At 40.6% G+C, this 22,719-nt stretch overlaps 1 protein-coding gene across 14 annotated transcripts in view; it reads left to right on the top strand.

Annotated features, from left to right (window-relative positions):
* Positions 1-22,719, top strand: part of MYT1 (myelin transcription factor 1) — a 206,572-nt gene that overhangs the window by 216 nt on the left and 183,637 nt on the right. For 6 of the 14 annotated variants that reach the window (XM_056812770.1, XM_007475476.3, XM_056812768.1 and 3 more), the window contains exon 1: positions 5,360-5,840. The exons of 2 other annotated variants lie outside the window; for them this stretch is intronic. In XM_056812770.1, the coding sequence (XP_056668748.1) occupies positions 5,604-5,840 (237 nt within the window). In that variant the 5' untranslated portion in view covers positions 5,360-5,603. Of the gene's footprint in view, positions 1-4,620; positions 5,336-5,359; positions 5,841-22,719 lie in introns of those variants that run through there. 6 more of the 14 variants (XM_056812772.1, XM_016427957.2, XM_056812774.1 and 3 more) reach the window with 4 other exon arrangements.

Below are 22,719 nucleotides of genomic sequence, written 5' to 3'. Positions count from 1 at the left end.
GCTGAATTCAAGTCGTGCTGCCTTTTAATTGCTGTAATGTCTTTTTTCTGGAAGAGAGGATATAGGTCCAGGTGCGGGCCAACCTGGGAGGGAGGGAAGGAGACACTCCCCCTGTATTTCCTTCACAACTGAAATTTGTATGGCGAATCCCAGTTGGAAAATATATCTGCTTTGAAATGAGATGTAATATGATGAATTAATTTAAACTTTGATTTCCAGACTAATTTTTATGTATTTGTAAATAATTTTGAGTCACACATCTCTCTTCTCCACATCTCCCTCTCTCCCCAGCAACACCTTGTAAACTGAGACCTGGAGTCAGAAGCAGCCAGCCTGTGGGTTCAGGATTCAGGTTCAGTTAGTTACTGCTAGGATCATCCATTCATATGGCTACAAAATTAGGGAACAACTCCAATTTCTGCTTTTGGCCTTGCAAGGCTTATTAATTCACTTATACCAGCTTAAAACCATTGCCAAGATACTGACATGGATTAAGCTAAAGGCAATGACTGCAATAGCCATAGGTGATGCAGTGAGTTTATTCCATCAGAGTGGAGACAGCAGGGCTGTTGTCACCAACCTCTGATTTGGTGCAGTGAAGCTGCTGAAAAGATCATAGTGGTGTTAATGTACTCATTTCTCCTTAAAATAGTCCATGGCTTGGCAGAATGCAAATGTGACTGAGGTGTCCAATTTAAATAAGCGGTAGATTAAGGAGCAATTCAGAGGATATGTTTTTGTGTGTGTTTTGGTGTGACTCACAATGAGAGTCACACAATGTGTCACCATTTGTGAATGCTTAGAGATGTTAACCTCTTGGTTCCAAATGTATATTTTTATAGGTATATGTCTCTATCTTTGTGTATGTACGTCTTCGGGGAGTGAGGGATTTGTGTGTGTGTGTGTGTGTGTGTGTGTGTGTGTGTGTGTGTGTGTGTGTGTTTTGGCTCAAAGTGGCTGGATGAGAGACAATCACACAATTTTAGCCCAAAGGGTATGGTGTGGTTGGAGGCAGGGCAGGGAGGGGTATCTGTGGAATAGTTCACAGTGAGAGACGTTCCTATTACATTACTTTGAAAGATCAGAGTCTTCATGTTGTATGTGTGTGTGTGTGTGTGTGGTGGGGTTTGTAGTAAGATATGATTATACAGTGTTAGCCCAAAGGGTTAGTGTGTGTGGTGTGGCTTCTTGTGAGAGATTCAGTGAGAGACATTCATACAATGTTAGCCCAAAGGGTTAGTAAAAGTGGGTTTTTTTTTGTTTTGTTTTGTTTGCTCCATCTGCCAGGGGCCTGCTTGAGGCAGCTCCTCCCCAGCCCCTCAGCTGTTCCATATACAATATTAATGCTGACCATTTCTGTTGGGCACACAACAGCCCTAATTGTAGTCTGCAGCTTTAAGGCAGGCAGCCCATCTGCAGGGAAGCTTTCAAAAAGGAACAAGAAAAATCTTCACCCCCAGCTGGTCACCGGAGAAGTTGGTGCCAATTACAGATGCATAAAGTTTAGACTGAAATTACTTGAAAGAGTTTTTATAAAGCAAATGAACTGACACTTGGAATCCCTGTGTGTAGATTTGCACAAGTAATTAAACTTTATTTAAAATGATCTTCCCAGCCCAGTGGTCATTATGCAGGTTTTCATTCGACAAGTTTGCGTCCTGGAGTGTGTGGTGGGACAACCCCCACCCCTACCCCCACCCCCAGCTCACACAAAGCACTTATTTAAAAAGCATGATTATAGCCTCAAGTTTGGGTTTTTGCAAATCTTCCCTCTTTAACTAGTGTTCACACTGTAACACCACTTTGTAAAGTGGTTGCTTCTAGATCTATTTAAATCATAAAATGAAAAAGTCAGACAAGTCTTTCTCTAGTTTCCTTTTTCATATTAAATCTTTAAATGATGACAAATTTCCTCCTGTGTCATAGAATTACTTTATAACCTGAAACATGATTTACAAGTTTAAAAACTAAAGAATGGCAGTCCCTTTCTTCACGACATACATTCCTTTAGTCATTTTTGTATTAGGATGTGTTGTTGCTACTTGGAAATGCTATGTTTGGGGGCTTTTTTTTTTAAAGCCTTGGATTCTGAATCGGCCCATCTCGCACTATAAAGGCAGCTCGTATTTCATGGCTGAAAGACTTTGGTTAACAGCTCTTGGTCTCACAGTGTTTATCCGAACTTCCAAACTTCTGTAGACAGAACAAAGGGTCATAGACAGCCTGCTCTGGAGGGAGCTGTCCGCAGTGCTGACTAGCCAGACTGCGGCTCAGCTTTCAGACTGCTTCAGTTGGTTTTTCTCCTATGTGGTCAATCCACATAGGAATGGTTTCCAACTTTCTAAATTGGCACTGGCCAAGTTCATCTTCGTGCCGCCTTTTAATGGGTTCACTTGTATTGTATTGCCTCATTTCTTACCTTGGCAAATGGTTTCAGCCAGAGAGGTTGAGCTCAGGCTTTCAAAGGTGTTGGGCAATTTTTTAAGTGACATTTACAACATCTTAGCAAGAACTCTAAGTTCCTTTTTCAAGTTCCATATTTGTTTGAATTCGATTTGGACATTTAGAATAAATTTTGAACTGCCTCTTAAAACATTTTAAAGCAAAGTAAAGAAGGTAAAACAACATAGTTCTATCTCCAGTAGACACACACAACTTGAGGTGCCCATCATTATGAATAGAAGGAAAAACATTCCTGGAGGACTTAAAATTACATGAATATTATTTCTGGTACATGGAAAAATAATTATACCATAAGTTACATTGTATATAAACCCACCCCTCAACACACACATATGCACCCAGTTTTCCACTCCATCTGGTTTGGTGTTGTTCCTTAAGTTTGACTATTACATATATGAATTAAATAGCATTCATGTAACATGAGGGTATTGTTAAGAGAATAAGGCTGATTCAGCACGGACCCTCCCTTTGATTCTATCTTCAATGCAGAACAATGGAAATGCTGGGTAGCACTGGGCCTGCTGACTGGCGATAAGAGTTTAATAGAATTTCTGAATGCCAAAGGTTTAGGATGTAAAATATCCCTGCACTCACAGCATGTCCAGAGGAGATAGAAAATGGCTTTTCAGGAGTGCTCTCAGCTGAATATGTCCTTTTATGCTAATGGATATGAGCTCACAAAAGAGCCCCCCAAAAAAGGTAGACAGTCATTAAAATAGACATTGCAGGAGTTTCAGAATATTCTTATGTGGCTAATTAATATTTTATTGTAAGCCCAGTCATTGCAGCTTTGCATTTATGTCTTCCCTGACCAATCTGAGATCAAGCCTTGCCTACATTTCATGCATTATTTTGCAACAAAGTCACATTTGTGAATATTTGGATTGCTATGAAAATATAAGCTTAGAAATTGTTGGCCAAATTGATTCTTTCACTAACGCTTAGGTTGAAGCAGGTGGGGATAACATGTAATACAGTGGGATACACTGTGTTTAATGAATGAAAGATGTTCATTTCAAACATATAACCTTAGAAGAACATCAATACTGCAATTTGTCTTCCTTCATGTTTATGATGTTTTGAGTTCCTCAGTGCCAACTGAGTCAAGAGCATTTTATTTCCACATAATTTTACAAAGAAAGATCCTTTAAACAGGAGTTTCAGCCTCCACTCTGAACTTTTCCTTTGGCTTTTCCTTAGATATATTACCCTGTGATTAATAATACTTTTACAGGTATTTGAAATTTAGTCCCTTTTCATGCCAGCATGTTATCCTAAAAATCCCAATTATGACAACAGAGAATTTTTTTTCTTCCAGCAGAGATAAAGAGTCCCATTTTTCAAAGGGACAATTTGGATTGCAATCAATATCACGGTTACTTTCTCATTGCCAACTTTCATATAGTTAACTGTGAGGCAACATGGAGTAGAAAGAGTATTTTACCAATAGCTTATTCAGGGAACAGTGAGTGGCATATGGAGAGACATGAGTTTAGTGTAATGGAAAGAGTCTAAGGACTTGGCTTTGAGAACTTAGTCTCTTTGCCACCTGCATGACTTTGATCAAGTCACCTACCTCCTCTAAACTTTGACGGAGGTTGGATAACTGGACTAGATAACTCCCTACTGTTTTTTTAACCTCAGAATCCTAGGAATATGAAGAAAGCACAGACTTACAGATAAGAAACATGATGTTAAAATGATTATAGAGTGGATAAGAACTTTTATTGTATGTTTTATGGACTTTTCCCTTGGTTTTTATTGAATAGGATATTTCAAGGGAATTAAAAAAGATCAGGGTGAAGGCAGATACCAAAAAACAAACAAACAAACAAACTAGAGAGAGAGGTATATATCTCTGGCTGGAAACAGACTTTTTTAAGGGACAGAATATTCTTTTCCTAGGAGAAAGCACCTTTGCTTCTTAGATGGAGCCTATAGGCACTTTAACAAAGAACAGATTTATCAAAGTGAAAATGTAATGAGAGGAAACAGTCTCTTCTCTAGTCTTTTACTTTGAGGATCTTTTTTTTTTTTTTGGTACTTTTTTGCACTTTTAGAAAAACATAGACCTTTTAAGTCACTGGCACTTGACTATGTAGATGAGCTAATATGCAATGCTACCAGCTTCATCTGGGCAATAAATTTTGCAGTCTGTTCTTTATGATGATAGGTCATATTCCTAACCACCAATAAATATTGTAAAGTACTTTCGCTGCAGCTACGCTAACCTAGGGCATCTGTCATTCCCGGGTTGCTGCTATTAGGAATTATTGGACTGTACCACTGGGAGAGAAGACAGAGGGGGATGAGGATGGCAGTTGTAACACACTCTGCCCTTTTGTGTATTTTGCATAAAAGAACCTCTGATCATTCTGCATATTAATTATGACTCTGCATGGGTAAATGCAGCCACCTTCTGTTAACTTGTTCTCAGAAGACAGGGGCTGAGGGTCTTATGAGGCCTCGATACTCCCCTCGCTCCCCAAGTCAGCAGATCCATCTTTTTGATGCTATACTGTAAATTTATTTCACCTCGGAGAGTAAACAGATATATTGCAACCCCAAGGGTTCATGGGTAGTGTATTTACAAAGGCCGCCTCCGCCAGCCCTGTGCCGTTCCCTTTAATGAGAGCGGTCATTAAGTAAATGAGACATCCCCTTTAGCAGGCTTAGGAGTTCACACACTGAGGGGGAGCAGATATTTAATTGAAACCAACAAACAATCTTGCTCGCATGTGACTGGTGTAAGCGAAGTGGCTGCCCTCCAACTCCTCCCCCCACCTCCATCCACCCAGCCCCCCATGTAAATTTCATGATTGCTTTCCGTGATGTCATTTTGAAAGGGGAAAGACAATAGCTGTGGGGAAAGGTAAGTCAATATTATGTTCTTTCGCTGACAAAGGCAGATATCTAAGGCTGGAGCTTTCACCTTAGACTGATCAGGAAAAGGGCTTCCGAGAACACAGTTAATTTGTCAGATGAAGGCTTTCTTTGCAGGGAGAGCAGGTCTAGGGGTTGAATCTTTTAATTGCATTGGAGAACTGAGGGATTTGCTTCTTCTTCCTGGGTCTGTGTGGATTTTTTTCCTCCTCTCTCCCTTCTCCTCCCCCCCCCTTTGAGATTCTAGTGGATATGTTATGCATCTGACAGAAAATACATTTAACAGGGGGGGGGAAGCCTTGTATCCAGCCAAGAAACTTTCTGAATATTTCTGGAAGAACAGCAGATATTATGTCTGTGGTCACAGGATTTGGTGGCTCTCTATCTGGAGGAAACCCTACTCCTTTGAACAGAAGATCTCTCTGAAGCAAGGGAAAAACAAGATTCACAGTTTGTCTCCCTGGAATATCTCATATGATAACTTCCAGTCCAAGGTACTGAACAGTGGTGATCGCAGTAAGCTTTTGATCTCTTGGTTGCCTATTTCTAAAATCCTAAAAGAGGGCTTTAAGAAATCTATGGTGGGGTGCTGGGGGTGCACAGAACACCTAACGGAACCCTGCTCAGGTTTTCCTTTCAGCCAATCTATCAGGAATGGGGCTATTTATAGGAACTGTTGTGAATAGATGGGAAAAGACAACTAGTTTTTCTCTTTTAAAAACTAAAAACGAGGGTTTTCTCAAAGTTGAGTTTTGAGCTATATGACTTCCTTTAGTTTACTGTTCTCTGGGAGAAGAGACTTAGAGGTAATGCCTCTTTGGGTTGAATTTGCTTTCCTCTTTATGAATAAGGAAAAGGACAAGAAAGTGCATCTTTCCCCCCCTGAGGAGGAGCTGTTTGTCATTGCAAACCTGCCCGTGTTGATGGCAGGAAGGATATTCTAGCTTTTTCGTTATCACATTTAGGATTTCCTTCTGTATAGCACTATTACTAATTACCCGGTGGGCTTTAACAAGGAAAGTAAAGTTGGGAATTCAATTTTGAAAACAAAAAAAATGCCTACTGAGTTAAGTTGAAATGTTAGATGAATGTGGGTTCAGGTTCCAGGGTGGTCTGCTTGACCATAGTATTATCGTAGTGATAATTTGTATCATCACTACCACTTTTATCATCATCACGATTTTTCTTTTAGAAGAAAGATGTGAATAATTGTACCCTAGAAGGGAGGGAGGGAGAGAGGGAGGGAGGGAGGAGAGGAGAGGAGAGAGAGAGAGAGAGAGAGAGAGAGAGAGAGAGAGAGAGAGAGAGAGAGAGAGAGAGAGAGAGAGAGAAACCTCAGCTACTCTCTGTCATTGTGAGTGGTCTGAGTAAACAAAGGAGCCAATCGCAATGTACTGAAAACAAACCTTGGGAAATGCTTGGGCTGTCTGTTCTTAGCCAAGCCGAATGAAGCGCTCAGCCAGGAGAGTCACCAGGAAATGCCCTTTTGACTTTTCCTTTTTATAAAATGAAGCAAATCCTTTTTTGTTGTGACTACAACCTTCTTTGGGGTCTGCAGGCAGAAGTGTTCTGGCTGCCTCTTACTTTCCTCTTGCCTCTGTCTTGTATAGGACAGCCAGCCATTTCTGAGGTCCTCAGACAGAACTTGTGGCAGTCCACAGTGCCAGAGGACACAGACACACAGGCTGGGGCTATGTTTGCTCTCCCATCTATTGTTGGCTGAACTCTGCCAGGATCCCCTTTACTCTGAGCTGCCCGCAGAAGCCACTTCAGTCACGGGCTCCTCACAGTCCCCATTCCCTCCCTCATTGGCTCCTCAGCTGCCATTATCAGCTTCTTCCATATGGCCACTTTAATTAATGGCAAACAAAAGAGCAGGAATACAGGGATCTCAGCTTCAGATGATTTGTCTATTCCACTGTTATGGAAAGGAAGGCAGGCAGGACGGAGTCTCCTTTGTCCAGTTATGTTGTGTTTATTGTTCCCTGGGCAGCAGGGATTGTGACTAAGAATACTTTGTTTGAAAAGAAAGAGAAGATGGCATCAAACAGATATTTCTTTCAACAACAACAATTCAACAAACATTTATTAAGTGTAAGGCCCTAGGCTCAATGCTGGGGCTACATACCTGAAAAATAATACAGTTCCTGACTTCAAGGAGCTTACAGTCTCTTGGAGGAAATATGGCACAAACATGAATAAGTTCAATATAAGTGGTGTGTGATAAATACAATGGAGAGTTCTAGGAAAGTGCTATGAGAAATGTAAAAAGGGGATGGTAAAGTTTATCTTTAGGCTGGCTGGCTAGCTATCTAGGAAGGTTTCACAGAGGAGGTGGCTCCTGAGCTGGCTCTTACAGGGGAAGACTTCATATGGAGATGATTGGGAGAATTCTATTTCCAGCATAGCTGGGAGCATGAGTAAAGACAAGTAAATGAGACAGTGCAAGACAAGAAGGAAGAGAAAGAGTGCAGTCAATTAAAAAGTAGAATGGGATAAGGTTTCTTATTAGTAGAGTGCCTACTATGTGACAGGCACTATGCTAACTGCTTTACAATTATTAAATCATTTGATCCTTACAACAACCCTGGGAGGTATCCCCCTTTTACAGATGAAGAAACTGAGGAAAAGAGAGCTTAAGTGACTTGTCCTTAGTAAGTGTCTGAAACCAGACACTTGAACTCAGGCCTTTTTGACTCTAGGCTCAGTGTCCTCTCCAGCTTCCCCATTCTTATTTCAGATTCCTGATGATTCTAAGTTCCATAATTTTTGTGCAATCACTTCAATTCTTATCTGACTGCTGGTGCTCCTATTTATTTTTTGATTTGTATAGCCTTCCTTGAGATTCTCCTGAATTCTGAGGAGGGAAGAACATTCAGATTTTGACCTGTTTAGATCCTGACTAATGGCAGTTTCTACTACAGCCACCTTTCTGGAAGAAAGGGGCCACAAAGGAACTACACAAAGTTTGAGCAGACTCATAAGGACATGTCTCCCTTAAATGCTTGTTGATTCTCCTGCTATGCCCAGATTCTCTTTGCTAAGCTTTTGAGTAAGGGAAATTGTAGCCTTGGGATAGAAGAGCTCCTGTCTTGAGGAAGAAAATATATTTTTTTCTGTCTTAACATCTCTATTGTTTCCTTCGGAGGTCTTCTTGGCCTTTTTTTGAGTTGGGTTATAGGTACATCTGGGGGGACTTGGTGGCTGGTGTTATGTGAAACTTCCTGTTACATGAAGGCAAGGGAACCTGTTTCCTGATGAACCTACTCAAAGTGTTAGGGTCCTGGATTCCAGAAACACTAGAATTGTCACATATGCATAATTTCTGATCAACTAGGCATTGGAACCTCAGACTAGAGCAGCTGCTTTTAGCTACCATCTGACTACCTCTGAATGACCTGCAGGAAATACCTTCAGGGAAGGGAGCTAGGCTGAAGGATTTGTCCAGTCATCAAAAACCATACCTGCAATAGAGAGAGAACATAAGCATTTCCACCAGCCGATCCATGGGGAATTTCCATTCCCATCTGGGCAGTGGACATCTGGTAAACCTGTTTTCCCTCACTTAAGCTTGGCTCTTAGGTTTTATTATAAATTTAGATGCAACATCAGTATCCCAAATACTCACTTCCTTTACAGCTAGACAAGTGGCCCAGTTGTGTGAAGTCAGGTTATTTTATCCAAACACTGATCTTTGCTCAGTCCCTTCTTCCCAGTGCTTTATTTTATTGTATATGAGACAATTTCGACCCCAGTTAAGCACTTACTAGTCCAATGGGGGTGACCAGGAAGGTGATGTAACTCAAACCATGCCATAAGACAATCAATTTAATAAAATAATATTAATTAAAAAACCCAGTGAGTATTTAGAAATGAAGCCACATAAGCCATTGTCTTAAAATATTTAAAGGGTAGGTAGTCGTGTGTAAGAGTAGCAGTATTCATTCTGGTTAGCCTCAGAGGATTCAACTAAGAGTAATGGGGTGAGAGTTGCTGAAAGGTTGCTTCAACTGCACATGAGGGGGAAAACCCCCTTTCTAATATTTAGAATCAAGCTAAAGTAGAACTGGGCTGCCTTGAAAGGTAGGGAGCTCTGGTCATTGGAACATTTTCAAGCAGAAGCTGGATAGCTACTTGCCTGGATGTTACAAAGGGATTCCTCAGGTTCCTTCCACTGCTGAGATTATTAAAAAAAAAAAAAAGTCTCATGCTGCTGAAGTCAGGAGCTGGGAGTCACCTTGGAGCCTCTGTGTGTTTGCTGGGAGTCACAAATTCTAGTCAAGTTGACATTGACCAGGGCTTTAAAGTCCCGACAACGAGAGCTTTTCGATCCTTCTCCAGAGCCTAGAGTCCCCACCCGCTCTCTTCTTTTCCCTTCCTCCCTCACTCTCCCATCTTACTTAATATATTCATGGCTGGGCTTTATAGCTTCCCTTAATGAGTTTGTGAAATGCTGATTTACATGGCTAATCACGGAGGCTGGAGCTGGAGGGGTGGGGTAGGGGACAGGCAGGACCAGGTGACTTCAAGCTCCAAGCCGAAGGAAGTCATTATCCCAGCGAGTCAAACAGCTGGTCACTTAGGGCCCCGCTCTTAGAGCAGGAAGTGCAGGTGGGGGTGGGGAGAGGGGGGCGGGAATGACAACTCCATGGTTCAGCTCTGAGGCTTTTGGGAAGACTTACACCAGGATTGGCCGGAGCAGTCAGCTCCTGAAAGGGCAGTTAGAGGACAGAAATTTGTGAGCTAGCCACACTACTTTAGGTGAGGGGATCAGATAATTAGACTTAGGGTCACAAGTCCGGGAGAGAGGAGCACTTGGAAAGGGCAAGATGAATTCTGAGTGGAATAAACTGCTCTCCTGTTACTCACTGTCGGCTCACGGCGCAGAGATTAGAGAGGCGCGGGCAGAGGAAAAGAAGAGGGCACTTAGACTAGGAGACCTGGGACTTGGGTCTGTGGGCGGGACCTGAGGTTCCTCAGACATTCTTTGTATGGAGATGGGGACTGGAGTTCACTGACCCACATTACCCTTTCCATCGCCGCCATGTGCCCTTCCTCGGCCTCCCGTGGGAATGGGGCTCTACTTGCTCAGCCCGGAGGCTCCTAATGGATTGGAGCATGGGCCCAGGAGCTAGGCGGTCCCGGCGTTATTCTTGACTGTCACCGGATCGGATCTGCTGAGACTCTGCGGGACGGCCATTTTATCCTGCTTCTTGGAATACTAACCCTCTCTTTGCCGGGCTGCTGTCCCCTGATAGACAGTCTCCAAGGACTGTCCCGGAACTTCCTGAACCCGTTTCGGTTTTTTCCTCTCCCTCCCACAGATGGGTCTTAGGATGGGGAAGGGGCGTGTTAGAAAAAAGAGCCTAGAATGGGTAGTGGGGAAGAAGGGGAAGATTCATTAAAGAGGATTCCCGGTATGGTTCAGAATCTACATCTGAAGTCAAGAAAACTTGGCTCTGATCTCGCTTCTGCCATTGACTAGCTATGTGACTCTGGAGAAGTTGTGAGCCTCAGTTTCCTTGTTTGTAAAATGAAAGGACCTATTTCACAGGATGATTGTAAGAAAAGCGGCCTTTAAACAGGATAGAGATATGGGCGGATCATTTAAAGTTCTTAGTTTGAGAGAGTATAGTGCAACTTCCTGACCTTGATGGTCCTTTCTCTCCTTTTTTGGGGTCCTTCCCTTTTCCCCTGCTTTTTCTTTTCCCTTCCCCTCCCTCAGGTATCAGATGCCTCCTTGCTGCAAGTTGTTGCAGGAGATTGTTATCTGAGGGAGGACCCACACATTCCTCATGAGTGAATCAGAATTTTGGTTTCTTAAAGTGTGAATTTAAGGGGGCAGCTGGGTATCTCAGTGGATTGAGAGCCAGGCCCAGAGATGGGAGGTCCTGGGTTCAAATTTGCCCTCAGATACTTCCTAGCTGAGTGACTCTGGGAAAGTCACTTAATCCACTTTGCCTATCCCTTACCACTCTTCTGCCTTGGATCCAATATATATTATTGATTCCAAGACAAAAGGTTAGGGTTTTTTATGTAAATTTAAGGGAAATTCTGTAATATACATTTACAGGAAGATGGTGTGTGGGAAATAGCCTCATAAGGAGTTACCTCAGTCTTTAAAATGCCTTGTTTCCCAGAAAGACTGAAATAAGTCACTGCTGGGTGGCTGAACTCCATTTCTCTTGGAAATCTTCACCTCTCTTCCCACAGGCATAAGGAAATCAGCTGGCTCCAAAGATGGAGTTTGTATAGATAGTAATGCTGCTGGAAAGGGCTCAGATTCTAGAGAACCACTAAGGTGAGAGATTAGCTTTAGGATTCCTGCTCAAATATCTGGCCATGGACCCTGGTTAATGTCTAAGCCGGTTTATCAAACTTCTCTTTCTCTCTAGAACCTCCAGAATGAACCCATTTGCCTTGGAAGTATAGTGACTGAGGTGTGTCCATCTGGCACCTACCCCTCCAGAGGATTAGGCCCTTTATTGGAATGAAGTACAAACTCCTGACATTTAAGGCTTTTCATGCTTTTGTCCCCAGCTACTTTTGCAGTCAGCTCCTCCACTGTTCCCTTACCAGTTATATAGATTGTGAGGACCTTGAGAGCATTTCCTGATTTTTGCCTTTCATTCTCTCCCCAGCATTTAGCATAGTGTCCAGGACATAGTCAGCACTTAATAAATGCTTGTTGACTGATTGTTATTGCCTCCCAACACACCAGAATTTCCTATTTCTTGGTCCATGATCTGGTAGAATGTAAGTTGCTTGAGGGAAGGGGTCATTTTTCATTTTGCTTTTTCTCCTCAGTGCCCAACATTACTTTGGCATAGTTGACACTTTAGAAATACACATTGGATTCTTTTCAATTGTTAGAATGCTTTTCTCTCTGCAGTCTTCCTGCTCCCATTCAGGCAGGTTAAAATCCTTCCTATCCTTTAAGATTCAGATCAAATGCCATCTCCTCTATTAAGCCTTTCCAGATTCTACCCCTCCTTACTTAGAAGGCTATATGCCTTATGTTACTTTTGCCTTTTGTTGACTTTAGAGGTTTTTCAGGTACTTCATTTTTCCATCCTCTTAGTGTAAGCATTGAGCTAGATGGTGTATTATCTGTCTTGGTAGTCTTCACAGAACCTACTATACACAGGTCCTCAATGGCTATTTGTTTAGTTTCATTGAATATGGGTTTGCCATAGTTGAAGAGCTCAATCTCTCTACCACTACCACTATCACAAATATTCCATTGAATCCAACATTCATTAGCCACCAATTATGAGGAAGGCACTGTGCTGGCCACTGAGGATACAAATTCAGAAATGAAACAGTTCCTTTTCCCCAAGGTGGAAAGAATGATGGATCTGGATAGGACCTGGGTTCAATTCCTGACATTCCTCCTTCCTACTTGCTTGTGGGAGTTTCAGCAAATCATGGAATGTTTTGGTTTCCAGGACTGGATGATCTCTGTGGTACTTTTTCAGCTGTAAATCTATGATCTAGTCAAAGTAGGTGAGAGGAAGGGATAAGGAGAGTGGAGAAGAGGAGGATGAACGTTTATTGAGCACCAACTTCATGCCAGGGGGTGTACTAAGCTGAGAGGATGGTGCTGATATTATCTCCATTTTATAGTTGAGGGAACTGAGACAAATAGAGGTAAAGTGACTTGGCCAGAGTCACACACTTTTTTTAATTAAACCCTTACCTTCCATCTTGGAGTCAATACTGTGTATTGGCTCCAAGACGTGGTAAGGGCTAGGCAATGGGGGTTAAGTGACTTGCCCAGGGTCACACAGCTAAGAAATATCTGAGGCCAGATTTGAACCTAGGACCTCCCATCTCTAAGCTTGACTCTCAATCCACTGAGACACCAGCTGCCCCCAGAGTCACACACTTAATAAGTGTCTGAGACTAAACTTTAAACCCAAAGCTCTAACCAATGCATTACTTTGCTACCTAGATCAGAACACAGTAATATTTTATTTGATAAAGAAATTTTTATAGGATTGGAGCTGATCTTGGGAGCTGAAAGGGTAGATTTGGGAAAGTATGGCTTCTCTAGCATCTGGAAACATATCCTTTCTTTAACAAAAAGTGAATTTCTCAAACATCATTTTTTTAAATCGCACAATAAAAATGTTGGGAAAAGCATTTTCACCTAAATTAAAATGCCTTTGATCTCAGGCTTCCATTGAACTTTTTGCTTCAGAGAGAATAGATTAATAAACACTTTCAAGTGGAAAATCTAGTTTGAAAAGGTCTTTATTTTTATCTCCAGCAGCTTTATAGATAACCTGGGTACCTACCTCACACTGCTGCCCCCTTTCTCTCCCTCTTTTTTTTTTTTGTTCAGGAGAGGAAAGTATAGTGCCTTCACTTACTGTTTCATTTGCATCTTCCTTGTTCATATTTAAGTTAGCACAGGAAGAAAATGCAATGTTATTTTAATCAGATGGACCCAAAAAGCAAATCAGAGGGAGAATTTTAATCTACCCCAAGTAAGGCAGTACATCTGTCACTATTGGGATTAGTGCAACTCTTTAAAGATGCTGAAGACTTTCTAAAACAAAGTATTAAACATTTGTGACCTGGTTTCCAGCCTTACCAGCACAGATATTACTTTTGGTATCTGTCAGAAACTCAGTTTTGGCAGCTCAGGCCATTAAAAAAGAACCTATATATAACTTGCATATTTCTTTTTGCCTAAATGCAACATTCTTTTAAAAAAAATTAAAAATTCAGGGCATCTAGAGCATTCAATTCCACTTTATTTTCAATTCCAAATTGTCTCTGTCCCTGCCTCTTCCCCACATTGAGAAAGTAAGAAAAACGAAATGTGTTAGAAATATGTATACCCAAGCAAAACAAATTCTCTCATTAGCACTATTGAGAAAGAAAATTAAAGAAAAAGAGGAGAAAATAAAAGGAAAAAAATGTTTCAATCTGCATTGAGTCTGTCACCTTTATTTAGAGATGAGCAAAATATTTCATGATAAGACCTCTGGAATTGTGGTTGGTTTCATTGTGTCAATCAGGGTTCCTAAGCCTTACAAAGTTGTATAACTTTCACACATGTTTTCCTCTCTACTGAAAAGTGTCAAGTGAACCATTTCCAAACATATTTACATAGAACAAAAATATGTTGATATACATGGCTAAGGATAAATTTGCTTTTGGCTTGGAAAAAACCCATGTTCTGTTAGGAATGATATCAGAAGTAAGACTATTTTATAAGTAAGCTAAGTCTGAACTATTGCTTATGTTCCAAAGAATAAGCTACTTAAGAGAGAGGTGGACATAACAACAACAAGCATTTTTAAAAGTACCTACTGTGTATTAGGCACTGTGCTAAGTGCTAGATCAGTAGATAAAGTCCACAAACTCCATTAATAATGGAATAAGGGCAAATAGTGTGATATAAAGAAAGGAAAATCTCTATTAGTTTCTATTTCTTACGTGGAAAATGAGGAGTTTAGACTAGATGGCCTCAGAGGTCCCTCCAATTCTTAGTCTATTATTCTATGGTATCTTCATAGCACTAAGGAAGAACTAGCTACTGCTCCATGGAGCTCAGAATCCTCTTTATGCTGGCTGGGTAAAATGTTAAGAAAGAGGGCCTGTCCACTTTCAAGATCTAGTGGGAAGCAGTCAGCAGGGAGGGGGCAGACCATATGGTGTTAGCAGGCTGATGAATCCTGGTTTAAGAACCTTTCTTACCCAGCACTGCAAAACTGGCATGCCCATACTTCATGCCTGGCTGCTCAACTTGGATTGTCTTAAACATTAGTGGGAGGGCTCCCAGCATAAGCAATCCATGACCTCTCTTCCTCCCTTATTTTGTTACCTAAGAAATGAAAGGGAATTGATGTTCAGGTGTGAGATGCAGTCAGAGGAACAGTACTGCTGTCTCAGCTTCTTTGGAACTCCAATTAAATTGAGCTATGGGGGAGGGCAGATGGACCATCTTCCTGTCTCTGTCCTCTTTCTCTTAATCAGCCACCCATCAGACAGGTCAGTTGCTCTCACCAAATGGAAATTCCAAGACTGGTTCTTAGCAAAGTTGGTCTTGGGGGGAAAACGCTTTTTTGTTTTTGTTTTTGTTTTTAAACAAGAGAGAGAGAGAGGCTCCTGTTTTGTTTTCTTAAGTATCATCTTCTGGCTTAGAAGAAATGGGGTGTGTTTGGGTAAAATGAATCCTGGGGTTTATAAGGCACCTAGCATGGGTTTCCAAACATGGTCTCCAGGTCCAAGACTATTGCTGGTCCAATTATCAGTTGCCCATTAGTATTTTTTTTTTGGTGGGAGGTAGTTTCCAAGTAAATCTAAACTAACATTTTGACTCCTATGCAGTCTTGCCACCTCTGTGATTTCCATGTGAAGTTTGCTGAGTTGTCTTGTCAAAACACTTATGTTTTAACACCTACAAGGTCTATTTAAGTCCTGGAAAGAAAACTGAGTTCCAGCAGCCACACTCTCTCCACCTGCCTTCAGTGGCCTAAAACAGATGGTGTTGTCTATTTTCAGCTCAAGTGATACCTCACCTGACCTAGGGCCTCTGCCTGTTAAATAAATAAAGGTTGTCCAATACACTGGGAATCTTGAGGCTGCAGTTTTTACAAGCCTTTGGTAACCCAGATATGGAGACAAAAATCAAGAAAATTCCCAGGCTGAGCCTGGTTGGGTAAAAATAGGGGGAAAAATTATTTATATACCTAAAGAGCCTAGAACAAATATTCTTAAGCTTTTTGTGTATGCCATGGACTCCTCTGGCAGTTCAGTGAAATCTATGGCCCCCTTCTCAGAAAAATGTTTTTAAATTAATAAAATGAAATATATTACCTTTTTTAAGACTCAGACAGGCCTTGTGGTCTTCTTGATAGTGATGACAAGTCATTTGACATCTCTTAGCCTGTTTTTCAACTCTTTTCCCAAAACTAACTAGATAGCGAGATTAATATCAGTTCCCTAGCTATGTTCTTTGTAGACGTCTCCTACAAATCAAATGGAAAGAGGTTTGATTCTGTAGTTGGAAGACCTAGGAGAAAGTTGTCAGGTTTCAAAGGGCTTCTCAAAGCCAAACAAAAGGTTTTATCTACCCCTTGTTTGTGAGTTGCTTTTCAGCTTTGCATGATTCTTCATGACTCCATTTGCGGTTTTCTTGGCAAGGATGCTGGAGTCCTTTGCCATTTTCTTCTTTAGCTTGTTTTACAGATGTGGAAACTGAGGTAAACAGGGTAAAATGACTTGCCTAAGGTTACATAGCTAGTAAGTATCTGAGGCCAGATTTGAACTCACAGGGAGAAGTCTTCCTGATTCTAGGCCCAGGACTCTATCCATTGTGCCACCTAGCTAGCTCTAGTACCTGGGTTTAAATTACATTTGTGATACCTACCATGCCATCTTAAGTAGGGCATTTAACTACCTGAACCTCTCATTTTAATATCTAAGACGAGAGATTTTTGGACTAGATGCCCTCTGAAGTCCTTCTAGCTCTCTATCTACAGTCCTACTTTCAATAGAATTTTATAACAAAAGTAAAATTTTGGATTCCTTACTTCTTGAAAACATAAGTCACACCAGCCTTTCCAAAGCAACTGTAATGTCCTTTAGCTCTAGCTGTCATCAATCCCCCTGTCTAGACATCACAAAATCAAATCATTTCAGCCCTGCTCATGGGGACATTGAACATGCAAGTACAGATTTCAAAGGAAGTTTTAAAAATTCTTCTTAATTCATTTGTGTCCTAGAGTGTAAATGTGGTCCAAATTGTGACAGAGAATTGAAAGTCAGGACGCATAATCTGTGTAGCCAGTCTTCAGAGGTGACTTGAGCTTCTGGCAAGGTCTGTGAAGGCAGGATTGTGCAGGGGTCTCAACTGGGCCTCCAGATTTGCCAGTGATACAACTTTGGCTCCTATAATTAACTGCATATGCAAGACAAAATTGCCTGCTCAATTACTAAGTTGCACCTGCTAATTGAGTGGTTAGTTGGTTAATCATCCAATTTGCACATGGAATTTTGCAATTGCTCACACATTCTCCATTTACCAAAATAGCCTTTGGGTCAAAATGGGGACTATAAATTAGTGAGGGACCTATTGCAATTACACTCATTCTTTCTCTGGGCTTGAGTCTTCTCATCTGGAAAATGGGAATAAAAGCCCCCATCTGGTTTTCCCACATGAGGGGTTTGGAAAGTAGAATAGTCTTATCTGTTGCAAACAAAGACTTGCTCTAGTGAAAGGGCCAAAGTCACAAGTGATGAATAGACCCAATAATAAGTGGAAATATGTGTAAGTTTACTAAAGAAGCTCATAACATCTTGGTGTTTTTTCTGGAAAGAAATTATTTCTTTGTAATTGTGAAGGTCTGCTCTTTTTATTGGGTTATATGGCAGATTGTTGTAATGACTGAGAATTCCAAATCTAATTGGCTCTGAAATCTAGAACAGGATAGAGAAAAACCTAGATGACTGAGTTTTATTCAATTTGAAGATAAAGGATAACAGAGTCCTTGCCTTCAAAAAGCTTTTACTTTCCTAGAGGGAAATAACATACAGATAAGTAGGTCATGGGAGGATGGGCCAAGTTGGGGCAATGGAGAGATCTAGAGAAAGTGTTCTAGGAAAATTTGAGGGGAGAGAACATCCAGAGATAGGGGATTCTTATGAACTTGTTTTTAGATGCTACTTAACAAAATAATTTAGTCTCTTTTTATTCAAGAAAAACAAATCAGAGTTGCACAATTAGCCTAAGCATTTGATCAGCATAAGCATGTGTAGTTCAAGTCAACAAATGTTAAGTCAAGTACACAAGCATTTATTAAACATCCACTATGTGCCAGAAACTGTGTTAACCATTGGGGATATAAAGAACAACAAAGCCAGTTCCTGTCTTCAAGGAGTTTACAGTCTTAAGGGGGAGCTAACATGCAACAACAATATACAAATAAGATGTATACAGGATAAACTGTGGATAATCTCAGAGGTAAGGCACTAAGATTTTAAGGGCTGGGAGAGTCTTTTTATAGAAGTTCAGATTTTAGCTGGAACTTCAAAGAAAACAGAGAAATGGCTAGGGAATGGAAATGAGGAAGGAGAGAGTTCTAGATATGCGGGAATAGATGGTAAAAATGCCTGGAGTCTGGAGATTGAGTATCTTGTGCAAGGAAGAGCATGAGGAATATTCTAAGTATGAGGAATGATGGTCATAGAGAGTGGGTAGTAATGGAATAGATTGTAAGAAAACAGGAAAGGTAGAAAGTTGCCAGGTTTCAAAGGGCTTCTCAAAGCCAAACAAAAGGTTTTATCTGTCCCCTTTTAATTAAAAAAATTGTATTAATGCCTTTTGTTTTGGTAGCAGCCATTTTTGGAAATACCTGCTTCCAGATTGAATCCTTTCTAGTAGTAAGGAAAAGCAAGAGAGTAAAAACACCTTGACTGCTTCTGAAAGGACAGAATTCAACATTCTGTCCTATAATGCCCCCTCCTCTCTGACATGAGAAGAAAGAGATGTTTCATTATATTTTCTCCGAGTTCATTATCTCCTCTTCTTCCTTTGAAAAGGAGGCAAGTTTTATTTTTCTTAGCCAGAATTTTCTGATGCAACTTCTTGTTGTTTGAATAGATGAATCTTCAAATTCATACTTAGGGTTGGGGGAATCTGGGGACCTGAACTTGGTTTGCCTCTATAATTTCATTCTACTGTCAAACAGAGGTCAGGTACAGGGAGCTCTGAAAATAAACAGAGCTGCATTTTAAAATGACAGGCTAAGTAGCTTTCCTCCTCATCAAGGCAAGGCTTCTCTGCTATTCTCTTTTTTGTTGTTGTTGTTATAGATTTTTTTCCAGATTACATGTCAATACAATTTTTAATGTTTCTTTTCTGATATTTTGTAATCCGTGTTCTCACCCTATTCTCTCCTTTCTTTTAGCAGTTCCATTTTCTGTTTTTATAAAATGGCTACATTAAAAATGGAACCCAGAGCTTGTTAGATTACTCATTAGAAGATTGGAAAAGGCTTTGGCATGCTAGGAAGTCAGAATCCTAAATGAAATAATAGCAAGAAGGAAGAGGTATTTTGCATTTAAATGAAATTTAAAAACCACAAAAGTTCAGCATCAGACAATCCAGATTCTAATCCTACCTAGCCCTTTACATAAATTTGTATGAGTTTAGGCAAGTTGCTTAACTGTTCCAGACCTCAGTTTCTTCATTTGTAAAACAAGAAGAGTTAAGTAGGTGGTCTCAAAGGCCTATTCAAATAGAAATGTTATGGTTTTTTCCCTTTGTAGTATTGTTGAACTACCTGGATGATATAATTCCTTCCAATTCACAATTAATGAGTTTAGTAGCTAAAAGGAACTCCTCGTGCTCTGTGGGTAGGGGATCCTCTATTGTCCATCTAACCCAGAGGTCCTTAACCTTTTTTGAGTAATGGACACCTTTGGCAGTTGGATGAAGCCTATGGACCCCTTAGAACAAATGCATAAAATAAACTGCATAAATATATAAATGATATTAATTACATTAAAATATAGTTCTATCTATCTCTCTTATCCATCCATCCATCCATTTATCTATCTTTCTATCTCTCTATCATCTATCTTTCTATCAGTCTATCTATTCATCCATCTTTCCATCCATCCATCCATCTATCCATCATCTATCCTTCTCTTTTTCTACATATCTCTCTATCATCCATCTATCAATCTACAATCTATCTCTCTATTAATCCACCTTTCCATCCATCCATTCATCTCTCTCTCTCTCTCTCTCTCTCTCTCTCTCTCTCTCTCTCTCTCTCTCTCTCTCTCTCTCTCTCTCTCTCATAAACCAAGTTCAGTGAACTAACTGAAGGAAACAAGAGTTTCCTAACTGGTTGCTCTCATTTGGCTATTTGACTACAGTGAGCACAGTTTGTATATTTAAGAGACAACAGAGCCTCCAGGAAACTTAGCCCCTCACACATCCTGCCCACTCACTAGTGGGCTTTTGCCATGCTGCATACTGGAGTACCACACTAGGTATTTTAAATAGCTTTCTTTGCAGTGCCAGTTCTTTCTCTTTACAGTCATTTGGTGGACTGCTTAACAAGACACAGCCCTAAAAGAAGGAAATGAGCCAGTTTCCTCATTTTAGTCTATATTCTCCCCTCCCCATTTTATTTCTTAAAGCTGTAAACTGAGCCCAGCAGCAATGTTGTTAGCTGGCAATTGAGTATGACTATAACCTGAAAATCAGGCAATAGCAGGTGATACTACTTTTTCATGAAGGTACTTTATGCATCATATCACCAACTCTTTAAGTCGGCAGAGTCTCAATGGACCCCCTAAAATCAGAAGCTTGCTGACTGGTCATTTGGCATTCTGAAGGAGGGGAGAATATTCATTTTCATCCATCAGTTTAACAATACCTAGAAACAATTAAAGTGATTTATTTGGGGAGGGGGAAGAGTGGGCATGGTGTGCCATCAGTGTCATGAAGAGTCCAGAGTAAAAGAGCCTGGGGATGGAGTGTAGGAAACTTGGTTGTTTGTCCAGCATTATCTGCTCTTTTAAAGAATTCGTGTTGACTGGGACTGAGTGGATGCAGGCCTGGAAGAGGGATCTGTTTGGTTCTGGAGGCTGCGATACCCCAGTCTCCTTTCCTTTCAAAATGGGAGGAAAGTTGGGGTTTCACATCAGGTCATGAAGAAAAGCTCATTAGCTCAGAATGTTCCCATAAGGCCCAGAATTTGTGATAACTACACCAATAGCCAGGATTTTCAACTCTCCTAGTCCTGTGGGCATGACCTCTTTGGACCACTGAAATGCCTAAGAGAGCGGTGCTCTTTTCTCCTTAAAATGAGAATGGCTTTTAGGAACTAAAAGGGGCAGTTTTCTGTTCATGGAGGGCCTGAGAGGAGGGCTACCCTAGTAGGACCTCCTGGGAAGTCATTTTAGTCATTTTCCTTTTTTCATTTGGGCAACAGAATACTGGGGTGAGGGTACGGGTAAGGGAGAGCCGAGCTGGATGGCTGGTGGAACTATTATCAGGTGTCTAAAGGACAGAAAAAGGAAGTGGTTATTTTTCATTGTTATGCAGGAGTTTTTAATGTGTGTGCATGCATGTGTGTGTGTATCTGTGCCTGTCTGTTATGGACCTCCTTGGCAGTTTGGTAAACCCATAAATTCTTTCTCAGAATAACATTTTTAAATGCATAAAATAAAATTCAGAGGATTACAAGAAAGTGGGTTATGTTGAAATTAAAATATCAGGATTAAATTTTTAAAAATCTTTTAAGTTTGTGGATCCTAGGATTAAGAATCCCCTGTCAAGGGGGAGGGGAAATAAGGTTAAAGCTGAACTAAGAGATCCTAGAAATTGAGGGACAAATTCTCTGAGAGAGTATTTTCGTGGCATAATAGAATTACACCATGCACTAATAAGGTTTGGAATCTGTAAGGAAGAAGCAACCTCAGAGGACCCATTTGGAGGTCAGCTATGACACAGGTGATGCCCAGCACAAATGCCATAAGAACTTGCTTTTAAATTTCTTATTTTTGAGCCAGGCTCAGAGATGGGAGCTCCTGGGTTCAAATCTAGTCTCAGATACTTCTTGACTGTGTGACCCTGGAGAAGTCACTTGACTCCCATTGCCTAGCCCTTACTGCTCTTCTACATTAGAATCAATGAACGGTATTAATTCTAAGACAGAACGTAGGGTGTTTTTTTTTAAATTTCTTATTTTTATTTCCTTCTTGTTCAGACTTAACTGGGCCTGGATCCATTCTCTCTAATAACCATCCCCTCTTTCTTGCTTTAGCCTCTCCCTCTACTGTTCCTTTGGCTCCTTTCCCTCTACCTACAATCATACCTAACTCTCATCTTCTTCAATAAGTCCTTTCTCCTAACCTGCTATTTACTTAAGGTATCATTCTTTTTATCTCTTCACTATTAAACTTTTAGAGCAATGGTACTTTACCACCTACTCATTCCTCAACCCCTTGCGATGAGGCTCCTGTCCTATCGCTTCAATAAAAAATGCTCTCTGTAAAATCTCCAGTGACCTCTTTAACTGTTAAATCCAATTACCTTTTTCATTCCTCATATTGAATTCTCTGCAGCTTAAAAATGTGTTTTATTATCAACTTAATAAGCAACAAAAATAAATACTCAAGCAATCTTTCCCCGAAACTTTAGTCTTTAACTACCAGTTAGCCTGGCTTGAAATCTAGAACTATCCTTGACTCTTCCTGTTCTCATCTCTCTCTCCATGTCCAATTAGTTGCCAAGTTCTATCCATCCAGACTTTCTGCTCATATTGCTGCCATGATTTTTATTGCTGACTAATTGACGTTTCTGACTGAAGTTTTTACCCTGTTCTCATCTATCCTTTC

Source organism: Monodelphis domestica, chromosome 1, assembly GCF_027887165.1.
Source record: "Monodelphis domestica isolate mMonDom1 chromosome 1, mMonDom1.pri, whole genome shotgun sequence".
Lineage (NCBI taxonomy): Eukaryota > Metazoa > Chordata > Mammalia > Didelphimorphia > Didelphidae > Monodelphis > Monodelphis domestica.
This window is presented reverse-complemented; position numbering and strand designations above follow the sequence as displayed.